Source organism: Tachyglossus aculeatus, chromosome X1 (assembly GCF_015852505.1).
Source record: "Tachyglossus aculeatus isolate mTacAcu1 chromosome X1, mTacAcu1.pri, whole genome shotgun sequence".
Classification (NCBI taxonomy): domain Eukaryota; kingdom Metazoa; phylum Chordata; class Mammalia; order Monotremata; family Tachyglossidae; genus Tachyglossus; species Tachyglossus aculeatus.
Genome location: NC_052101.1, coordinates 79,595,572 through 79,616,696, shown reverse-complemented (window position 1 = coordinate 79,616,696; position 21,125 = coordinate 79,595,572). Strand labels below are relative to the sequence as shown.

The 21,125-nt window shown below is 44.3% G+C and overlaps 1 protein-coding gene across 3 annotated transcripts in view; it reads right to left on the bottom strand.

The window, feature by feature from the left end:
* The window catches only part of BICD2 (BICD cargo adaptor 2), a 154,012-nt gene that overhangs the window by 23,024 nt on the left and 109,863 nt on the right, over window positions 1–21,125 (bottom strand). For all 3 annotated transcript variants that reach the window (XM_038772113.1, XM_038772112.1, XM_038772111.1), the window contains 3 exons: window positions 3,946–4,098; window positions 2,098–2,550; window positions 275–1,297 (listed from right to left, as the gene is read on the bottom strand). In XM_038772113.1, the coding sequence (XP_038628041.1) occupies window positions 275–1,297; window positions 2,098–2,550; window positions 3,946–4,098 (1,629 nt within the window). The remainder of the gene's footprint in view (window positions 1–274; window positions 1,298–2,097; window positions 2,551–3,945; window positions 4,099–21,125) is intronic.

Sequence of the window (21,125 nt, the reverse complement as noted above, 5' to 3'; positions counted from 1 at the left end):
ATACTCTAGACACCCTCAGGGTCATGAGCAATCCCCCTCTTCCCCTCTCCCCCATCTGAAATTAAGGAGGATGCCTTATTTGGGCCAATCGCCCAATTTGAAAGGCCCACACAAGCAAGCCTGTATGGCCAGTTTGGCTCATGCTGTACTTGGGACCATAAGAACGACTTTGGAAAATCTCCCCATAGGATATTCATGTGATCCGATACTGGACATCCTCCCTCCTGAACGAGCATAAGCCGCTCCTCCAGTTTCCTCGCTGAAAAGATCTCACCTGCTTGTTGGCCTTCAGAACCGTCCTCAGAGTTGCTATCTGTTCTCGCTTGGTGCTGAGCAGAGACTTCAGTTTCAGAATCTCCTCCATCAGAGCCTCCTTGTCTTTATCCACCACAGGACCCAGTTCCTGGCTCGCCACCCTCTGCCGAGAAAGCTCCGTTGTTCTGTCCACCGCCGCCTGAAGATGTTTGATTTGATCCCTGATGATGGCAATCAGGTTGTAGATGTTCATGGGCTCTTTCCGAGGATCTGATATGGGAGATGGGAGGGAGGACACTGGGGAAGGGGTACTCTCCCCACTCCCGCTCTCGGATTTGCCCAGGTCAATTGCCAACAGTCCCTTTGACAGCAAGATGGGTGACCTCCTGCCTTTGCCCTCAGGACTGCTGCGTCCACCACCTTTGCCCTCTTTGTAGTAATCTAGCATCACCCTGTTGGGGGTCTCGTTGTTGCACATGCAGACATGGTGGTACAGGTTGGCCAGCTCCTCGCTGAAGGTCACAAGCTCATCCTGGGCCACACTGAGGCTGCCTTGTGTTTCTCCAGCCACGTCGCTAACTTTCTTCAGCTCCTTCTCCAGCCTGGTGACGTGATCTCGGTCCTGCCTGCTTGATTTTTCCAGTAGGGCAATCTTTTCAGTCAGGACCCGGCTGTCGGTCTCATATCTGCCCTTCTCCGCCTCATATTTTGACTCACACTCTTCGCATTTGCTCTTCAGGGCTTTCAGCTCATCCTTCAGATCACTGATCTCTGCCACTGCCACCTTATACTTGCACTCCAGGATCTCTGGGCCATTGATATCCACCTCATAGTAATCCCCGTCCTCATGGCTGTCACGTTCTTTCTCGTTGTCCAGAGCTGACTGGCGTTCCTTGCTGACGTGGAGCTTCTTCAGGGCATTCAGATTTTCAGTGAGCCGGCTGATTTTCTCATGCTGCTCAGAGAGAGCTCCCCGAGTATTCTCTAGTTGTTTCTGGGACTCCTGGAGTGTGGACAACAAATTCACCTTTTCTCTTTCCACCTGAAAAAAGGATGAAATAGGATTGTTATTTCCTAAGGGCACAGGATTTCAGGAATTTTTGCTTGGTCAGGGAAGTAGAGAACATGTTGCCATATGAAAAATGGACCCGGGAGGCCAAGGAACTCCACTGCTTCCACTTCCAGGCCAAATTTCTGCAACCCAACAAAACTAAGCCACACCAGACTAGATGACAGTATTGTAAGCCTCGCCACCTTAATCAGGATATTTATGAATAGTTCTTGGATGATAATGTAATAATACTCTCTCGGGATTCATCAGTCCAATTAACCCTCACAGCATCTCCTGTGGGGTAGCTAAAGGGTAAGCCATTTTATAGGTCAGGAAACTGAGGCCCAGAGAGGTTAAATATGCTGCCTGAGGTCACACTGCAATCAAGTTGCAGAGCCAGGAATCGAATCTAGACCTCTCTGCTCCAGGGTAGAGAACTCCACTAGATTCAGTGGCCATTTCCACACCCAAGAATCAAAAAAACTAAAAAACCCACCAAAAAACCCCAACTTAGGACTTGACAGGACCACGGATCTTTTTCAGAGGCTGAAAAGCCTACAAATGAGATCTGTGCAAGCCGTGGGATCTGAAAGTGGAGAATAGTTTGTAAATCCCTTGTGGGCAGGGAGCATGCCTTCCAACTCTGTTGTACTATACTCCCCTACACACTTAGTACAGTGCTCTGCTCACTGCAAGTGCTCAAAAAATACCACTGATTGACGACTGATAAGAAATAGAAATGATAGTTGCCTCGCAGGAAGACATGTCATTCCTCGGCCACTGAAATTTACCTGCATAAGTTGCTGTTTCAGTTTCTGGATCTCAGAGATGTTGAGTTCGCTTAGAAGGTCCGAGACCAGACTTGGTGCTGGAGGGAAGCTGTCATCCTTCTTGGGGGTTGACATTCTGTTATCACTGTTCATCTTGCTCAAGCAGCTCTGTTCAAAGCCATTCATCATGACGTCATCGTTATTGGGCTCAGTGGTTTCATCACTGAACTTCAACCCATCCAAGGAAATGTTCAGGTGGCTAGTGTACATGGAGTCATTGATGTTCATGTAATGAGACAGTTCCTTCCGGAGGTTGTTCTTCTGCTCCCGCTCCGTCTTCAAAGTCTCCAAGGCCTCCTCCAGCTGCCGCTCTGAAATCTCCTTCAGCCGGATTGCATCTTCCAGCTGGCTATTGAGATACTCTGTTTCTTCCTCGAGCCTTTTGATTTCATGTTTGAGACCTTCAAATTCCACCTAAGGGAGAAGATCAAAACACAATAACAGAAAGTGCCTGAAATGTCCACAAAGGAACTCCCCAGCTGTCAACTGCAGTCTTCTTTTATTTAACAAACATGAAGAGGAAAGGTGTTTTTATTACTGTTTCAGAGTTCCATTTAATGTCAGCAAGCCCTGCCTGCATGATACAACCCCCGCCCCTCCCCCCCCAAGAGAATTATGCAATAAGCTGGTTATTAGCAAACACAAAAATAATGTGGATGTGCAGCAAGTTAATGAGAGGTAGCAAACATCATCATCAACATTATTTATTGAGCACCTACTGTGTGTACAGCACTGTACTAGGAACTTGGGGAACATTGATGAACGAGCCAGTACCCAGAAATCCATCTCTGATGGTCAATTAAAACATTATTGGCTCACAGGTAGTGAAAGTAGCAGGTCCCTGAGCAGAAATAAGCTGAATCCTTACAGCATATATATAGCCTTCAACAAAAGCCAAAATACGGACGCTTGATGAGTATTTTTTGAAAGACCAAATGCACTTGGGGGGATGGGAGGTTAAATACACCATGAATGAGTAAAAAAAAAAAAAGGTGAGCAAGCCTAAATGAGCACCAGGATAGACTGTAAAAACCAGATATTTACGTGAACTTCTTACCCTGTTAATAAAAATGATTTTAAAATGCATCATCCACCCTGACAACCTGGATTGCCTAGAATTTAAACACTATGGTATTGCTCAATGGAAGCATATACACGATGCATTTTTGAATGGAGGCAAAGAGAGCAATACTTAATGTCAGAATGTCCACAGAGAATTAAAAAAGAAGGAATAGGAGTGCAGCTAAACCACCTAAGTCTATAGATAGTCTCTCAATGCTAGGCAATAGTATCGAAGGAACACACAGTTCACTATATTCATTCATACAATCGTATCTATTGAGTGCTTACTGTGTGCAAAATTACTGCCATCAGATGCTCTTTGCTTTGTCCTGGGCTTTGGCTTACCCATTTACTTGATGTCTCTTTTCATATTCACCCTGCCACCCACTCTGCCATTTATGTAAATTACCCAAAGAGTTCCAATGCCTCAACCTTGGTTTTTCGTTGCACCCAGAAGAGTAATTAGGTTTATTTCTTTATCCCTCTACATTTATGTTTTGTCTTTTTTTCTGGACTTCCCCCAGACCCCCATTCCCAATTACTAAGGGAATGCATCACTGTTCTGTGTCCCAAAGAAGTACGGCTACAGCAGGACTTGTGGATATCCCTTTGAATGCCAAACCCTTGTTAGCTACAACAGCTTTTCTCATTTTGTTATTTTGTTATCAATCAAAGTCCTTGAAATTCAAGCTGTAGTCTAGCTACTATATAAAACCCTAGTGCTCAAGCTTTAATTTGGATACTTGCTTGATTCTGCTTCAGGACTGAAACTTGTTTCTGGAGACAGATGTTCTCCTCCTCAAGTTCAGTGTAGTCTTGCAGCAAACGAGCTTCGCGAAATTTATATTCCTTGATATCATCTCGCAGGCGGGCCCTCTGGATCTCAACATTCTGATTGATCTGCCAGAGAAATACAAAAAACAGAATAACTGAGCTCAGTCCAAACAAACAATTCCAGTTCTTGCATTTGAGAAAGTCAACAATTCCAGAATTTTCGGCTTCCTGATATTCTATTGCAACAAAGGCCTTTTCACTAGTTACACTTCTAGCAATGGTTTTCAACAAATTTATAAATAAGTGCTCAAGTCTGTAGCCAACATTTAAAAAAATCAACTTCTTCAGTTTCCCTATAAGAGGTTATTCCTCTCCATTCTTCTTTCTGGGAGTAAATTGGGTATTTTGGAATGCATTCTTCACTCTTGCGAACCACAATGGTGACAGTTGGGAAATTGCCTGTTTCAAAGAATACTCTAGTGGCCTTCTAAAGGTGCAGTATTTAATCTCAGGGCATAGAAATACGGTACTTTGGTAGTGACATGGTCAGAGTGGCATTTGCACATAATTTTCGAGGTTTTGAGGCACTAAATAGAGCAGAGGCAAAATGTTTATGTATTCACATTTCAAATGTATAAAATTGTTTCTAAATGTACTCAGGACAGAATGTACACAGAAAAATCAGTTGACAACTAAAATAAAGTTGGCAGTATGACAGATTATAATGCCATCTATTCCACATATTAAAAGCTTTAGTTTCCCATTTATTCAAAGCACCTTCAGTCCTGGAAGAGGAGAAGCTTTACAAATCCATATAATAATAATATTGATATTTGTTAAGCGCTTACTATGTGTCAAACACTGTTCTAAGTGCTGGAGGAGGTACAGGGTCATCAGGTTGTCGTGGGGTTCACAGTCTCAATCCCCATTTTACAAATGAGGTAACTGAGGCCCAGAGAAGTGAAGTGACTTGCTCAAAGTCACACAGCTGACAAGTGGTGGATCTGGGATTAGAACCCATGACCTCTGACTCCCAAGCCCGGGTTCCTTCCACTGAGCCATGCTGATATGTGGCTCATAAGTTATCAGTGCTCTTAATCATGTGGAGGTGTACAATTCTAGCCAATATTCCAATCCAGGGCCCCTGACTTTCCACCCCAATTCAAATGTGGATGCAACAAGGCTCAAAATTTGGGCTTGTAGAGGTGGAAGTATACCAGCCCTGGTCAGAACCCAGATCTGGTATAAGAAAAAGTACTGGGTTGGACATTCCGAGGTGGTGGGGATGGCACTGGAATGGGAAGGAGCTGTGCCACATGGCCAGGTCCCAATCCTGGCTACCTCTTTGGTCATCAGCAAACACAGCTCCCCTCTTTCATTTTATTCCATCCTGAGGCCCTGGCCTGCAGACTCTGTGTCATCGGCCTTGGGCTGCGCGACCGGTGTCATCTGCAGTGACTGACTGGCCCTCATCTCTCCCCCGATAGCCCACTCCTTGCCACAGCAGCAGCGAGGACTGCTGGCATTCTGGTTAGAATTTGATTTTATTCTCCACACTGGCTCAGAGGGGAAAAGGGAAGTGCTTGGTGCTCAGTTATTTCAAGACAAGAACAAGTCTAGAGGGAGGAGGCATCCTGAGGAACTTGAAACCCTATTAGCATTGAGGAGTGGTTGCTGGTAGACTAAGGAAGGGGTGTTAATAGGCTGTCCCGACCCTGCTCATCTAGCAGCTGTTCCTCTCTGAGTTTCAGTGCGGCTGAGATCCAACTCCTTAGGGAGTTAAGATGGCCTCTGCAGCCACGAGGCCTGAGGAGTGCTTGAATATGGAGGGGGCAAACATGTTCTCTGGTCCTCAATGCTACCGTACAGTGATTCTAGTGCCTGCTCTCCTTCAATTCTTATCTCCTCCTATGCTCTCAGATCCCCTAGTCTCCCTCCCCACCCTAGCTCCCTTTAGTTCCGGGTTTCAGTGCCCTCGAGATCCACTGCATTACACACGCTCTGGGTGACAGTAAATTAGCACACCTGCATTTCTGAGAGGCAAAAGGAGAAATTAAACCAGAGAGGATATTAACAGGTGAGGGGGACAAGACGATAGCACCAACACATCCCAGTTTAAAAATGGGAATTCTGCAGATCAGAAAACATTTTAGGGGCAGTAATGCAGGTGCTGAATTGGAGATTAATATAGTACAAGCAGCATAGGTAGCTATTCTTACTTTCAGGGCTCAAGAGAGGTACCAACGTTTGGGGTTGGGGGGGACAGGCTTCCAAGAAGTAATAGGCCAGAAATCCACCATTTTGAGCCTTTTCATCCCTGACTGGAAACTTGCATATGGCTTGTCAGTGAACTGAGATGAGCAAGGCGGGGAGTTCAGCTCACATGCTTGAGGGGGCCATTGCCTCATGGAGTAGGCACCAAAAAACTATTAGGATTTTTCAAACATCAGACATTCCCCTCTTGCCCCACTACTATCATTTTTTTGGGGGGGAGGGAGACTAATCTCAGTAAGCAATAACTACTGAAGCACCCAGTACAGGTATACTAGTATACTAGTAGTAATGATATTCACTGAGCACCTATTGAGTGTAACACACAAGGTGCATGGGAAAGTACAACTGAAGTAAATCCCATACACTCCCTGTCCACACAGGGAGTAGTCACTCATTCAATCGTACTAAGCGCTTGGGAAGTACAAGTTGGCAACATATAGAGATGGTCCCTACCCAACAACAGGCTCACAGTCTAGAAGGGGGAGACTGACAACAAGACAAAACAGGTGGACATGTGTCAAGAGAACAAATAGAATTAAAGCTAAATGCACATCATGAGTATGCTCTAATGAGGGAGACAGAGCGACAAAATGACTTATAAATAACAGAAGCAGTAGGGTCAACAAGGATCAGAGTGATAGTAGAGAAAATATACCAGGAAGAATTATTAGACTAAAAAAACCGAATGCAAAATTGAAAGTACAGTTGTCATGAGCATAAATACATAAGCACTAGGAGTGGCTGTTGGGGTGATATAACTTGGGGTGTCGGGAACTAATCAGAGAAGGCTTCCTGGAGGAAGGGGGGATATTCACAAGGACTTTGAAGACGGGGAGGGCTGAGGTCTGGTGGATTTCTGTGGTGAGGGAGCTGCAGTCTAGAGGAACGTGGGAGCAAGGGATTGAAGGCAGGAGAGGCAAGAGAGGGGTACAGTTAGAAGGTGAGCTTGTGAGGAGTGAAGTGTGAACTGGGGAGCAGCAGTTGAAGAAAGTCAACATTTTAAATGGGAAAGTTTGTGGAGAACCTTATAGCCAATTTTAAGAAGTGTTTATTCGAGGTAGAAAGAGAGGGGATGCTACCAGAGGATTTAAAGAAGGAGTTGAGGAGTGCATGCTGAGCAACAATTCAGGAAGATGATCTGGGCAGCAGCATGAAGTATGGACTAAATGGGGGAAAGGCTGAATGTCTGAGGCAGCTGATACAGTAATCTAAATGTAATAGAACATGAGCTTGGACTCAGGCAATGATGAAGAAGGAACGGTAGGATTTAGCCTTTGAATTTGAGCGCTGAAAATTAACGAGGAGTTGCAAACACAAAGGCTGTGAGCTTCTGGGACTGGAAGGATGGTGCTGCTATTGTGAGAATATGAGAGTTTCAAAAAGCTTTAAATGTTGAATATCCACAAATTGGGCCATCTAATCTAATCCCATTCAATCCCGGCTCTGCCACGTCTCTGCTTGAGCAAATCACTTCACTTCTCTGAGCCTCAGTTACCTCACATCTGTAAAATGGGGATTGAGACTGTGAGCCCCATGTGGGATGGGGACTGTGTCCAACCCGATTTGCCTGTATCCACCACAGTGCTTAGCACAGTGCCTGGCACATAGTAAGTGCTTAACAAATATCATAATCATTATTATTATTTACTCCACTGGATTTCAATTTTGTATATCTGAAAATGTGGCATCATTTATCATTTGGATTGCTGACAGCAAGGAAGACGACAAAAAACAACTGCTGGAGATGCAGGATCTTTGTTCTGCTCCAGTGGTTACTTTGGCTAAGAGAATCACGCTTATGCTAGGCAACAAAGACGGGAATCTGATCACAAGAGAACTTATACACCAGCAAAATATTTACAGCTGTTAACATCATGATCATCATCATCATCAATCGTATTTATTGAGCGCTTACTATGTGCAGAGCACTGTACTAAGCGCTTGGGAAGTACAAATTGGCAACATATAGAGATAGTCCCTACCCAACAGTGGGCTCATCCTCACAAAGGCACTCCAGGATGTTTGTACCCATTCATTTAAGTCTACCAGCTTATTCCTAGTATAGCAGACTGTCAAATGGTGAAACCTATTAGGTATCTCATAAAAGCAGACAAGTTTGCTTTCAAAAGTATCTCCAGGTCTGTATACGAGGTGCTAGGGTGTAGCTTAACTCAAAAGTTGAAAAGGCTACCTTTCTTAGGTTCCAAAATTTATGTCACCAAATTTCAAGCCCTGTACTTTCATCAGGCATATGCCCAGATGCTTAATTAACTCATAAACAGTTGCTGGGTAGAGGGGGATGGTTAATTTAAGTTTAATTTAATTTAATTTAAGTTTCAGATGGAATACTTAGGTTGATTGGAGGGTGGGGTGTGGAGAAGGGAAGAGAATGTGTTCTTTTTACCTCCTCCCTTTCCTCCCACCCTACTCTCCAGCACATAGAACAAGGACACCACCTCACATCCATCTGCACACAACATATTCATTCATTCATTCAATCATATTGATTGAGTGCTTACTGTGTGCAGAGCACTGTACTAAGCGCTTGGGAAGTACAAGTTGGCAACATATAGAGACGGTCCCTACCCAACAACGGGCTCACAGTCTAGAAGAAAGCACTGTTCTAAGCGCTGGGGGGGTTACAAGGTGATCAGGTTGTCCCACGGGGGGCTCACAGTCTTCATCCCCATTTTACAGATGAGGGAATTGAGGCACAGAGAATTTAAGTGATTTGCCCAAAGTCACCTAGCTGTCAAGTGGCAGGGCCGGGATTAGAACCTATGACCTCTGACTCCAAAGCCCGGGCTCTTTCCACTGAGCCACCGTGGTTCTTCTCATAACAAGCTTACAATCTAGAAAGGTGTTGCTTTTTTAATATTTGGAGTTAAAAAAAAAAAACACCCCAAAAAGCCAGAAAATCTCACCCATATTGGACTCAAATAAAAGTGAGTCACCCCCCTCCCTCCCCACAGCACTTGTGCATATTTGTACATATTTATTATTCTATTTATTTTATTAATGATGTGCATATAGCTAACATATGAGGCCAAGTGGGCGGCTGCTGCTCCATTATCCTGCTGGTATTGAGTTAATTTAAAGAATCGTGTTGGGAGGAAAAAGAGGGGGCAGGCAGCATAAGCAACCGCTGTCCAGGCAGTGACTCTCCCCTTGGGTCAGGTACACCCCTGATTCAACTGCTTTTCAAATTAAGAAAGAGAGGTAGAGAAGCAGCATGGCTTAGAGGAAAGAACATGGGCCTGGGATCCAGAGAAACTGGGTTCTACTTCCAACTCCACCACTTGTCTGCTGTTTGACCTTGGGCAGATCACTTCAACTTTTCTGTGCTTCAGTTCCCTCATCTGCAAAATAGGGATTCAAAAGGACAGGGGAGCTAGTTAAAAAAAATACCACCACCACAACAAAAAGTCTTCCATTTTACCAACATCACATATCACAGGTCCCCACAATTTGGCCGGTGATCCGAGCAATCCAGTAGGCTTCTAGAAAGTTTCCTGTGTTCTCAGCTTGCCCCGGGGTGCAGAGCGAGCATGAGGAGAGGCTATGGATTCATTTAAAAAATTCCAATCCACTTGTAATACCAGAAGGCCAACATTACTTGAATTCACAAACATATACACATACAGTCGGTGTGAAAACCTGTGACTTTTTTTTCCACCTGTGAATGGAGAGAGACTGAGCAGTTGTTGCAATGGCAAGTACAGAAACAACATAGCACAACTCATATGGGTACAGAGCAGGAGACACTGCCGGGGCCACAGAGTTTTATTCTTTCAAGGCTCCTGTGGAACTGCAAATCCAATAAAAGTTAATGATAGCTTTCTCATGTCAGATATTGATACCGTATAAATACTGTATGCCTCAATCAATGGCATTCACTGAGCCCTTACTGTGTGCAGAGCACTGTACTAAGTGCTTGAGAGAGTACAATGCAACAGACTAGGTATATATGATGCTTGCCTACACAGAGATTACAGACTACAGGGAGAGACTGACACTAAAATAAATTACAGATGAATATGTACATAAGTGTTGTGGAGCTGGGGGAGGGGTGAATATCAAACTGCCTAAGGGGAAGAGACCCAAGTGCATAGATAATGTAGGAGGTGTGATAGATTAATTCATTTATTCAATCCTATTTATTGAGAGCTTACTGCAATGCAGAGCACTGTACTAAGTGCACTGAGAAGTAGCGTGGCTCAGTGGAAAGAGCACGGGCTTTGGAGTCAGAGGTCATGGGTTCAAATCCCAGCTCTGCCAATTGCTAGCTGTGTGACTTTGGGCAAGTCACAACTTCTCTGTGCCTCAGTTACCTCATCTGTAAAATGGGGATTAAGACTGTGAGCCCCCTGTGGGACAACCTGATCACCTTGTAACCTCTCCAGTGCTTAGAACAGTGCTTTGCACATAGTAAGCACTTAATAAATGCTATCAAAAAAAAGTGCTTGGGAGAGTACAACAATAAAACAGAGACATTCCCTGCCCACAACAAGCTTACAGTCTAGAAGATAGATAAGGTATGACACAATGAGAAAGTTGATGTTAGAGTGAAGGTTGGGTTGCGGTAGGAGATCAAGTGAGGTAAGTTAAGAAGGGAAGAGCTGATTGAGCTCTTTCTGTTTGATGTGGAAATAGATGGGCAACCACTGGAGGCTCTTGAGGAGTGTGGCGACATGGATTGAACATTTTTTAGAAAAATGATCCATGCAGCAGAGTGCAAAATGTCCTGAAGAGGGGAGGTCAGCAAGGAGGCTGATGCAGTCAGTAGTCATTCAATCGTATTTACTGAGCATGTATTGTGTGCAGAACATGTATTAAGAGCATGGGAGAGTACAAAACAACAATATAACAGACACATTCCCTGCCCAAAATGAGCTTACAGTCAAGGTGGGATAGGACAAATTCTTGGATCAGTGCTGTAGCAGTTGGGTGGAGAAGAGGGGCAGATTTTAATGATGTTAAGGTAGAATCAGCAGGATTTGGTGACAGTTTGAATATGCGGTTTGAATGAGAGAGATAAGTCAGAGTCAGGAATGCTATCATGGTTATAGGCTTGTGAGACAAGAATGGTTGTACTGTCTATGGTAATCGGAAAATCTTGGGGAGGGAAGATAAAGAGTTCTGTTTAGACATCTTAATTTTGAGGTAGTGGCAAGACATGCAAGTAGAAATGTCCTGACAGCAGAAGAAAATGTGAGACTGCAGAGAAGGAGACAGGTCAGGGCTGGAGAGGGAGATTTAGGAATCATCCACATAGAGATGGTAGTTGAAACCTTGGGAGAGAATGAGTTATCAAAACGAATGGGTATAGATAAAGCATAGAAGGGGACCCAAACTGAACCCTGAAAGACTGCCACAGTTAGTGGGGGATGAGGAAAAGAAGACGCCAGCAAAAGACAATGAGAATGAGCAACCAGAGAGGTAAGGAAAAGAACCAGGAGAGGACAGTGTCAGTGAAGCCACGGTTAGTGTTTGCAGTTGAAGTGGGTGGTCCACAGTATTAAAGGCAGCTGAGAAGTCAAGAGGATTAGGATGGAGTAGACACATTCAATTTGGCCTGAAGGAGGTCATTAGTGACCTTAGGGAGGGCAGTTTCGGTGTAGTGGAAGGGGTGGAAGCCAGATTACAGGGGGTCAAGGAGAGAATTGAAGGAAAGGAAGCAGAGGCAGCTGGTGTAGATAACTTGATCAAGGAGTATGGCAAAGAACGGTAAGAGGGAAATGGGGTGATGATAACTGGAGGGAGCCATGGGGTCAAGAGAGGGTTTTTTTTTTTTCCTTTAGGATAGGGGGATACATGAGCATGTTTGAAAGCACTAGGGAAGGAGTCATTGGAGAGAGTGGTTGGAGATAATGATAATAATAATGGTATTTGTTAAGCGCTATGTGCCAAGCACCATTCTAAGCACTGGGGTAGATGCAAGGTTATCAGGTTGTCCCATGTGGGGCTCATAGTCTTAGTCCCCATTTTACAGATGAGGTAACAGGCACAGAGAAGTTAAGTGACTTGCCCAAAGTCACACAGCTGACAAGGTGGTCAAAAAGGAAAGAAGGGACAGTGCAAGTGTTTTTTAATAAGGTACAAAGGTATGGGGTCATAAGTGCAGGTGAAGAAGTAGATTTCAAAAGGAGGCACAAGATTTCTTGTGATATTCCTGGAATGGATGGGGGAGTTAAAGTGGGGGCAGGAGGATGATGGGACAGGCAGGGTGTATGGGGAGATTTTAGGGAGACTGCATGTGATGGTTTCAATTTTACTGATGAAATAAGTGGCAAGTTGTTAGGGACAAGAGGTGGGGGAGGCAGGGGGGTTGAGGAGGGAGTTAAAAGTTTGAAACAGCTGGTATAGGCAATGGGCATGGGAGTTAATATGGAGAAGTATCATTGCTGGGCAGTTATGAAGGTGAGGGTGAGTTTGTAATGGAGTAGATCAGCCAGATGTCTGAAAACTTACTAGGGAGATGATCCAGGGCTGGTAATTGGTGGCAAGAGATCTACAGAGGGCTAGAGGGACAGGGGAGTGAAGGAGTTGAGTTTCAAGTAACTAGACTGAAGAAATCAGTATTTACTTCAAACAGACAAGAAAAATAATGCCTCCCCTTTAAGCAGTGAAAGACTAAATTCATTCTAATTGAAAAAAATTAGCGATTAACAATGCAAATGAAAAATAATTACATTTGTTATTGAAGGGCACTAATGTCCCCTCTTACTTCATAGTTCGAGAAGGAAACTGATGGCCTCAAGGAAATGAGAAGATAACCAGGAGAGCACTCCTGGATAGAATGCTGTATCATGAAACCCTTGTGTTGGAAGTAGTTTTTCTTTATTTGCTATTACTAATATTTTCCATTAAAACAGGTCATACAAATAAAGTTACATTAAAAAAATATTTAAAGAACAAATAGCATTCCCTTATTTTTCCTCCAGTAGATGGTAAGCTTCTTGAGGGCAGGGATCATATCTACTAACTCCATTGTACTCTCCCAAGCACTAAAGTACAGTGCTTTGCACAGAGTAACTGTTCAGTAAATACTACTGATTGATTGACTTGCCTTCTTTTTCAATTTACCATTGCCCTCTTCATCACTTTGGATCTACTCTTGATTCTATTTCTATATAAACCCTCCTTCATTCTGACTCTTCCAGAAAACTTCAATCCCCAGAGTAAGTTTCAACTGTAATTCCCCATTCTTGGTTTTTAAAAACATTGTATGTGCTTTCCTTTCTTTTTTGTTCAAACCCCCAATTCCTTGGACCAAGGCTTTTTGCCACTTGATATTCTGATAAGAAGGAGCTCTTACATTTCTCTCTACAGTTTCTCCTCAGACAAGATCTGTCTCCCGACCTTCATACTAACTCAAAGTCTTACTCTGTATGGGGGGGGGGGGGGGGGGGGGGGGAAATCTCAGAGGCCACTTTGTCCCATTCACATTTTAATCATTCCATGCACAGTGATGACTAGGATTCATACCTTGAATGACCAATGGTTAGGGGAAGGGGAGTTGTGGAATCTCCTGACCTGTGAAGCTTAAAGAAAGAATATAATAAACATCAGTTTATCCAGATGTTTTAGAAAAATGCTGCCTTGGCCAGAAAAGTCAATCTTGATGACTTCTGGAAGTCTTCATTCTCCTCTCCCAAGAGGGAGGGACTTGGGCCCCACAGGGAATCAACTGGGAAAAAAAAGCCTCTTTTCTTTTGGCTGGGCTAAATTTGACCCACCTTTTCATTGCCTGGCCTATACAGGCCAAGTCCTGGGCCCATTTAAGTCCAGAGACTGGGCTGTGGAGGAAGCATCAGAGTAATGTCTTAAGAATTATATGACAGGAACAAAGCAACTGCAGTTTTCCTTTAGTAAAATAGAGAGAACATGATTAACTTCAAAGAATCCCCATGCAACAGGGTAGATTCCTAAGATGGCTAATATTTTGCCTTTCTTGGAAAAAAAGGTACTGTTTTTATAGCACCTAGAAATATGCCTCATCTTGACCTTAGAAGGACTTTGCTTTTTCTAAGCAAGCGTAAAAGTATTTCATTCCAGATGGATCTTGACACAGAACACTGATTTCATTCATGGCACTGGTTATGGTTTCAACTGGTATCCAAGCCTTTTAATCTACTTTTTACTGAAAAATCACCCTGAAAATTTAGACAGATGTTCTAAGTAAAATTGATAATTTCAATAATTTTAAAAGGAAAGATGGCATCCAACTAAAATCTTTCCAACATATCCCACCTAGAAAGGAAATTCAGATTTTGATTTCTTGAAATAATTGAGAGCTTTGTTTTTGTGCATTTTGATATGCATTTCTGTGATATGTATTCAATTTATGCACTCTCAAGATGAACAAGTGAAATAATGGTGAACAACCTGCCACCTCACTCTTCAGGAATTCTAGATGTACTGACAGATTTAAACTAAAATCACATGCACCTCAGTGCAAACAGCCCCCACCCAAAATGGCTTATTTGGAAAAATACCAAGCCTTAGCTTCAGACGCACAGAACCACATGTCTCTATATGTTGCCAACCTGTACTTCCCAAATGCTTAGTACAGTGCTCTGCACACAGTAAGCACTCAATAAATACGATTGAATGAATAATTGTATCTTGAGAATCTGTGGTTGTCACTGTCTTCACTGTGCTAGAAACTCCGTGGCTCTGACAGTGACCACTTGCATTTTGTGTGTGTGTGTGTGTGTGTGTGTGTGTGTGTGTGTGAGTGAGTGATGAAGTCCAGATTTGGGGGGGGGGGGGGGGAGCAAATGGACCTTTATGCCAGCACTGCAACTTCCAACCAGGTAGAGATCACTCTGACTGAACTAGCATTCTCAACACTGTAATAAGGATACCATCTTGAATTTCTCTCATGCTCTATTTTCTAAAGAGCTCAAAGTATTTTCATATATATTCTTCAATTCATCCTCAGAAAAGTCCTGTGAGATAGGGAGGGACCGGTGTTGCTATCCCCATTTTATTGACAGAGAAGCAAGGGTTACTTACCGTAACCCGAGTTCTCCTAAGGTGTGTGGACACATCAGATGATCACTCTGGTAGCCGCTCCTGGGTACCCTTGGACTCATCCTCGTAAAGCTTGAGGGGCTACCTCCCTGGAGAGCAAGCAGCCTGACCAAAAAGAGGTCAAGATCTGCCCCTCCCAAGTCCTAGGTAGGCGGGGCCCCTCCCACCTCCATTTTCCTGACAGAGGCAGAGCCCTACCAAAGGCAGCATGATGACAGAAAGAAAACGCCACCACCCTCGAGAGAGAGGAGGGTGGGTGTGGCCATCTGGGACATGTCCACACATCTTTGGAGAATTCCGGTTAGAGTTAGTAACCCTTGCTTCTCCAAAGGTGGGTGAGGGACACACCAGATGATCACGCTAATAAATTCCACAGCTAGTCCCCAGGAGGTGATGGGATCAAGGTTCCTGGAACAAGTGTTGCAGGACGAATCTACTAAAAGAAGCCATCCACCGGGATACTGACTCCTAAACAATAGTGGTTGTCAAATATAAGTTGTATGGGCCACATGTGGCTGCCCAACTCTGATGGAGAGGGCCGGGATTGACCACATGAGGGGTGGGGGGAGGACATGCCCTACCCCACTGTAACAAATGCAGTGGCAAGTCATTTTGTCAGCGTTCTCTTCAAAATGGGCCACCCCATTGAAAACAGATCGTCAGAGGCAAAAAGCTGCTTATCAACCCTGAATGCCTTAGAATGATTCATACTGTAAAGGACCATCCTCCTGACATCCATAGGGTAGCCTCCCCTGGGGACTGAGGATTTGAGATGGGCAAGTTGATCTCCTGATTGAGGTGAAAACTGACTGAGTGAGGAAGGAAGCCTGGGTGGGGTGGCAATATTACTTTCTCCTTGGAAATCCTGGTAAAGTAGATGAAGTGTCAGTTACTAACACTTCTAATTCTCCCATGCATCAAGCATAAGTGACGACCACCAGGAATAAGACCTTCCAGGTGAGAAATTTATGGCCATAGCTATGTATGGATTTAATAGGAGAACTGGTTAGTTGGGTGACCTTTATACACTGCTGCACCTCTACATGTTGTCCTGGAGTAGAATGTGGCAAATCTGTGGTTCTGTGGATAGGCAAAAGGGTTGAGGTCCAGGGGGTGCTCCAGTGACTGAAAAATCTTTGAGCAACTTAAGGATTAGGGGCCATCTGTGGGGATTCTGGGCTCCTCAACTCAGTTTGTCTGACAGCAACTTATTTTCTGACAAATGGGGAAAAGCCAATCTGTTGTCTCCTGCCCAGTTTCAGACTGGTAGAAATTTCACATCCAGTAATCTGAGATGAACACCCTGTTTGTTTAGGCAGAACTCCATGTTTGATTATCTGTCTGAATTAGGATATTGCTCCAGACTACTGAATGAAACTAGAGGGTCTTCAGGACAGTGATGTGCTGAAACATTGACACTGATGTACTGAATCACTTCAAGGGAAGGCCATATTCCCCATGTCTTCAGAACTACAAATAGATTCTCTACCATTTAAAGGAGGCAACTGCTTTGAGACCCACCTGATGGTGGTACTGACAAAAGGATCACCTTCTGACATTTTCTCCATGAGATCACCTCAAGGCAATCATGCAGACTTATGAACTAGCTCAGTATTGAAGGGACACCTATGCCTGTCTTCACTGCAATCTGAGGGCTAGCAATAAGGGGGAGCCATCCAGTGGAAAGCTAAGTAAGGACAGGACATTGATTATCGATGCCATGAGGGAAGGCCATATTCCCTATGCCTTCAGAACTACAAATAGATTCTCTACCATTTAAAGGAGATATTGATTATTGATGCCATGTGTCCCAGAGGTAAAAGATGGCTGTCACCAACCCTAGATTCCTTGCCTGTAGGCCCCACTCCCATGCTAGGATTCCCTGAACCTGCTCTGTGGCAGAAGCGTTGCTACTGATTGGGTGTCTACAATAAACATGGCAGAAACCAAGACTTGAGGTGGAAAAAAACAAGTCCTAAACAGTACTATACATGGCTTCAATGCCTATCTCTGATGGGAAGAACAAATAATCACTGATGACATCCAGCATTTTCTGATGGCATTCAATCCCACAGGCCAAAAGCTGGCAGCTCTGGCTGCCAAATTTAGAGTGGGAAACCTTCTTCCAAGTCCTGTGTCAAAAGCATAGGACAGTTAGAGGCCCAGAGGGCTAGAGACTGTACAGGCAACCCCACCCCAGTTGGCTCTAGCTAGGGCAGGAGTAAATCCCTTGACTGTGGGATTGAGGACAAAAGGAAAGGAGACCCGATCCAAGGGATACAATGTGCCTGTTCCATTGGATGACGGGTTGCAGGCTATAGGTTTCCTGAACATGGCTCCTTTCCTAAGGAACAGGTAATGGGGGACTACTGTGCACATACCGATGATCGGCAGGCTGCAGAAAAAAAGAGGAGGGATGAGATTTCCCCTCTGGGCTTTTAGGTAGTGCCAAAACCACTCATATTCTGATTGAAGTTCATAAATTGGACACTTCCAAGATGGTGAGGATGGGTGCATTTTCTCTTCTTGATAGTCTTCACCAAGGAAATCCTTCCCCTCTTGGGGAAGGGAGTCTACTCCGTGGGACGGGGAAGTCCCACAGCACTCATCCAAAGCAATTTCCAATGGCAGTGATGTCAGGAGCTTGACTCAGGAGTCAAATGATTCTATGTCAGCAAATGAAACTGGACACTGGCTGAACTGCGGATCTGATAGCATAGGAGAATACCTGAAATGGTGGCAGGGTGAGGGGATCCAGAAAAACTTCACTACCTAGGATGGAAAGTGGGGATGGCGGGGTGGGTGGGTGGGGGGGAGCGCTGACCATCTTCGGCAGAGCAATCTGGACTCCGATAAAGCAGCAGGGATGCTGTCCAAATGAAAGTCTAGGCAATCTCAGTAAGTTTGCCTAGGCTTTCCAGGTGGAATGTATAAGGAGCAGCTTAAGATGGGCATAGTCACATGAGTGAAGCCCTTCTCTTTCTGGGCAGCATCAGGCTGGGGTTTAGCCCAATCTGAATAGGTTTCTGTCTTGGCTTAGAATGCAGACTGCTTTGGAAGCAGAAAAGCAATGCCATCCCCCTGGGAGCATGAGAAAAAAGAAGGAAAACCCAAAACCTGCTAATGCTTTTTTTTAATGTAGGGGAAGGGGCGCAAGGTGCAGCCCAGTGAGAACACAAGGCTACCACCATTACCAACCTGCACATGTTACTGAGGGGAAAAAAAGCTGCTGCTGTAATAGCTTGCCTTAAAAGCCTTTGAACTCTTCCTAGCCTAGCTCCTTATATGCCTTTTGAGGCTTTTCTCATTGCAGCCAAGAAAGGTGGAGATTGGGCACCTGGTGAGAAAGGGCTCCTGGTGGGTAGGGAGTCCAACGATGCTTCAGATTCATGCAGGGTGGCATGGGGAAAGGTTGAAATCTGCTGTGCTGCTTCCTCCCCAAGAAAAGATGAGGTGGGGCCATGGGTGGCAAGGGAGGGAGTCCTGTAGTGAGGGACTAGGAACCCTCCCCTAACCTGATTACCACAACTATAGGAGGAAGGAATACAGCTATAATTACCCCAATCCCTTTGTGTTGTTTTTTTTCCTGTTTGTTTCCCCTCACTCCTGAAGTGTATTGGAGTGGAGAGGGTGGAAGATTGGCCAGGCCCAAGCAGAGGAAAACTGGGGAGTTCCCCTTGGCCTATGGGCTTTGAGGTGGGAACTCCCCTCTCCATCTACCTTAGGGCATGGGGGTACAGAGGCAAGTGAAAGGATCTAGCACTAACGCAGGAGTACTGGAACCTGGCAAGCTTTTAGGGATTGGGAACCCTACCAGTTGAGCTAACGGTGGAGTTGCGGGGGTGGGAAGGGGAGGGTATAACACCCTCCACCAGGCATTAGCTTACCTGAAGTTAGTCTCTGAGGTCTTCACAGCAAGGTGTCAGGAGGGAAACTGTAGGGGAGAGGGGCCCCGCCTCCCTAGGAACATGGGAGGGGGCGGAGCCTGACCTCTTTCTGGTCAGGCTGCCTGCTATCCAGGAAGGCAGCCCCTCAAGCTTTACGAGGACGAGTCCAAGGGTATCCAGGAGCCAGAGTGATCACCTGGCGTGTCCCTTACCCACCTTTGGAGAAACAGAGGCACAGAAAGATTAAGTAATTTATACAAGGTTGCATAGCAAAATCAAGAAAACAACTGGAACCAGAACCAGGTTGGCTGACTCCAAACCCTGAGCTCTTTCCATCAGACACTCCATGGGGAACTTGGGCTGTTCTTAAAAATGAGGAATTGGGAAAGGGATATAAAAATGGAGGGTTATGGTAAGCCAAGGGAATTATGCATGGACAGCTAGACACACAAACAGGTTCTATTAAAAGGAAAAACAAAACAAAACAAACCCAGATTCTTCACCCACAATTCAGATTCATGAAATGTATTTACTAACCTCAGATCATATGATTTTATGATCTGACCTGAAACCATAACTTGAGAGAATTCACTTTCAATTTACAGATGTCTAGGTCAGAGCTTAGACCTCCCTACATATGAGATCTTTGTCCCTCCCACCTTTCCACAAAACAGTTGTCCACTTTCAATCGAGCACTGGGCCATTATCCATGAAATTCTAGGTGGTAGTAAAGCAGGGAGATTCTCTGGTGATTCTTAACTAAATTGAATAAGAACTTTGAGCCAATTTATAAAAAGGTCTTGTGGTAAAATACCAAAATTAGGTATAATTATTTGTAGGAATAGTCCTACAGTAGTAGTGCCTTCTCAACTCATGAATAGATGGTTGAAACAAGCAATCTCTAGAGTCTCTTATTTTTTAAAAAAAAAAAAGACACTTAAAAATCAATTATCCCAAAGGCATTTACATTCCTTTAAGATTTCTTGGTAAGCAGCATGGAGTTTGCCCAGATTATACACCTTCACTCACACTCAGTGTTATTAAACAACACATTAAATATGACTGACTTGAAAACCAATCAAAAGAAGCAACATGTTGAAATGTATCCCAGGGAGGCTCAACCTATTAGGCCTCAGGAGGAGAGGTGGCATTTGTACACACAGAACTCAGAAAGAGAGAACACTACTATGGAATCCAGTTTTGACCTTTCTGGTACTTACATCCTTTCTGGAAAGGTCTGCTTCATCCATGCATACTGCCAAGAGAAATGGGGTCTGCCAACCTGCTCCCCTACTTGGCCAAGCAGGACAATAAAACATGCACAACAGAAAATAATGCCACCCTTGGAAGGACTTTAGAAGGAAACTGGGAAAAGTTATAAGATTTTCCCAGGAAAAGTGATTTCTGACTCCAGGTTTTAGGCTCCTTGTTGCATTCTCAAACATACAATAGGGGTCCAACAGGACTAGACTTACCACATAGCCCTGTTTCACTCTGACAATGGGGGAAAAGGGATTTTCAACTCTCACGTGACTGACCATACCATTTTGAAGTAGCCATAGCCATCTAGAAGCAAAGAAGGGTGTGGTGTTTTTGTCCTGCAACCCCCACCTCATCACACTTAGCACATGAATTAAACAGAGTCTCCACATAATACCCTAAAAACAAATTCTAGGGGAGAAAAAAAAAATTCAGTTCCTAAACCTGTTATTCCCCCAGCCTTGGAAAGATTGCCAACTATGATTATTCATTCATTCAATTGTATTTATTGAGCACTTACTGTGTGCAGAGCACTGTACTAAGTGCTTAGAAAGTACAATTCGGCAACAGGGATAATCCCTACCCGACAATGGACTCACAGTCTAGAAGGGTGGAAACAGACAACAAGTAGACAGACATCAATAGCATCAATAAAAACAGAATTATAGATATATATACATCATTAATAAAATT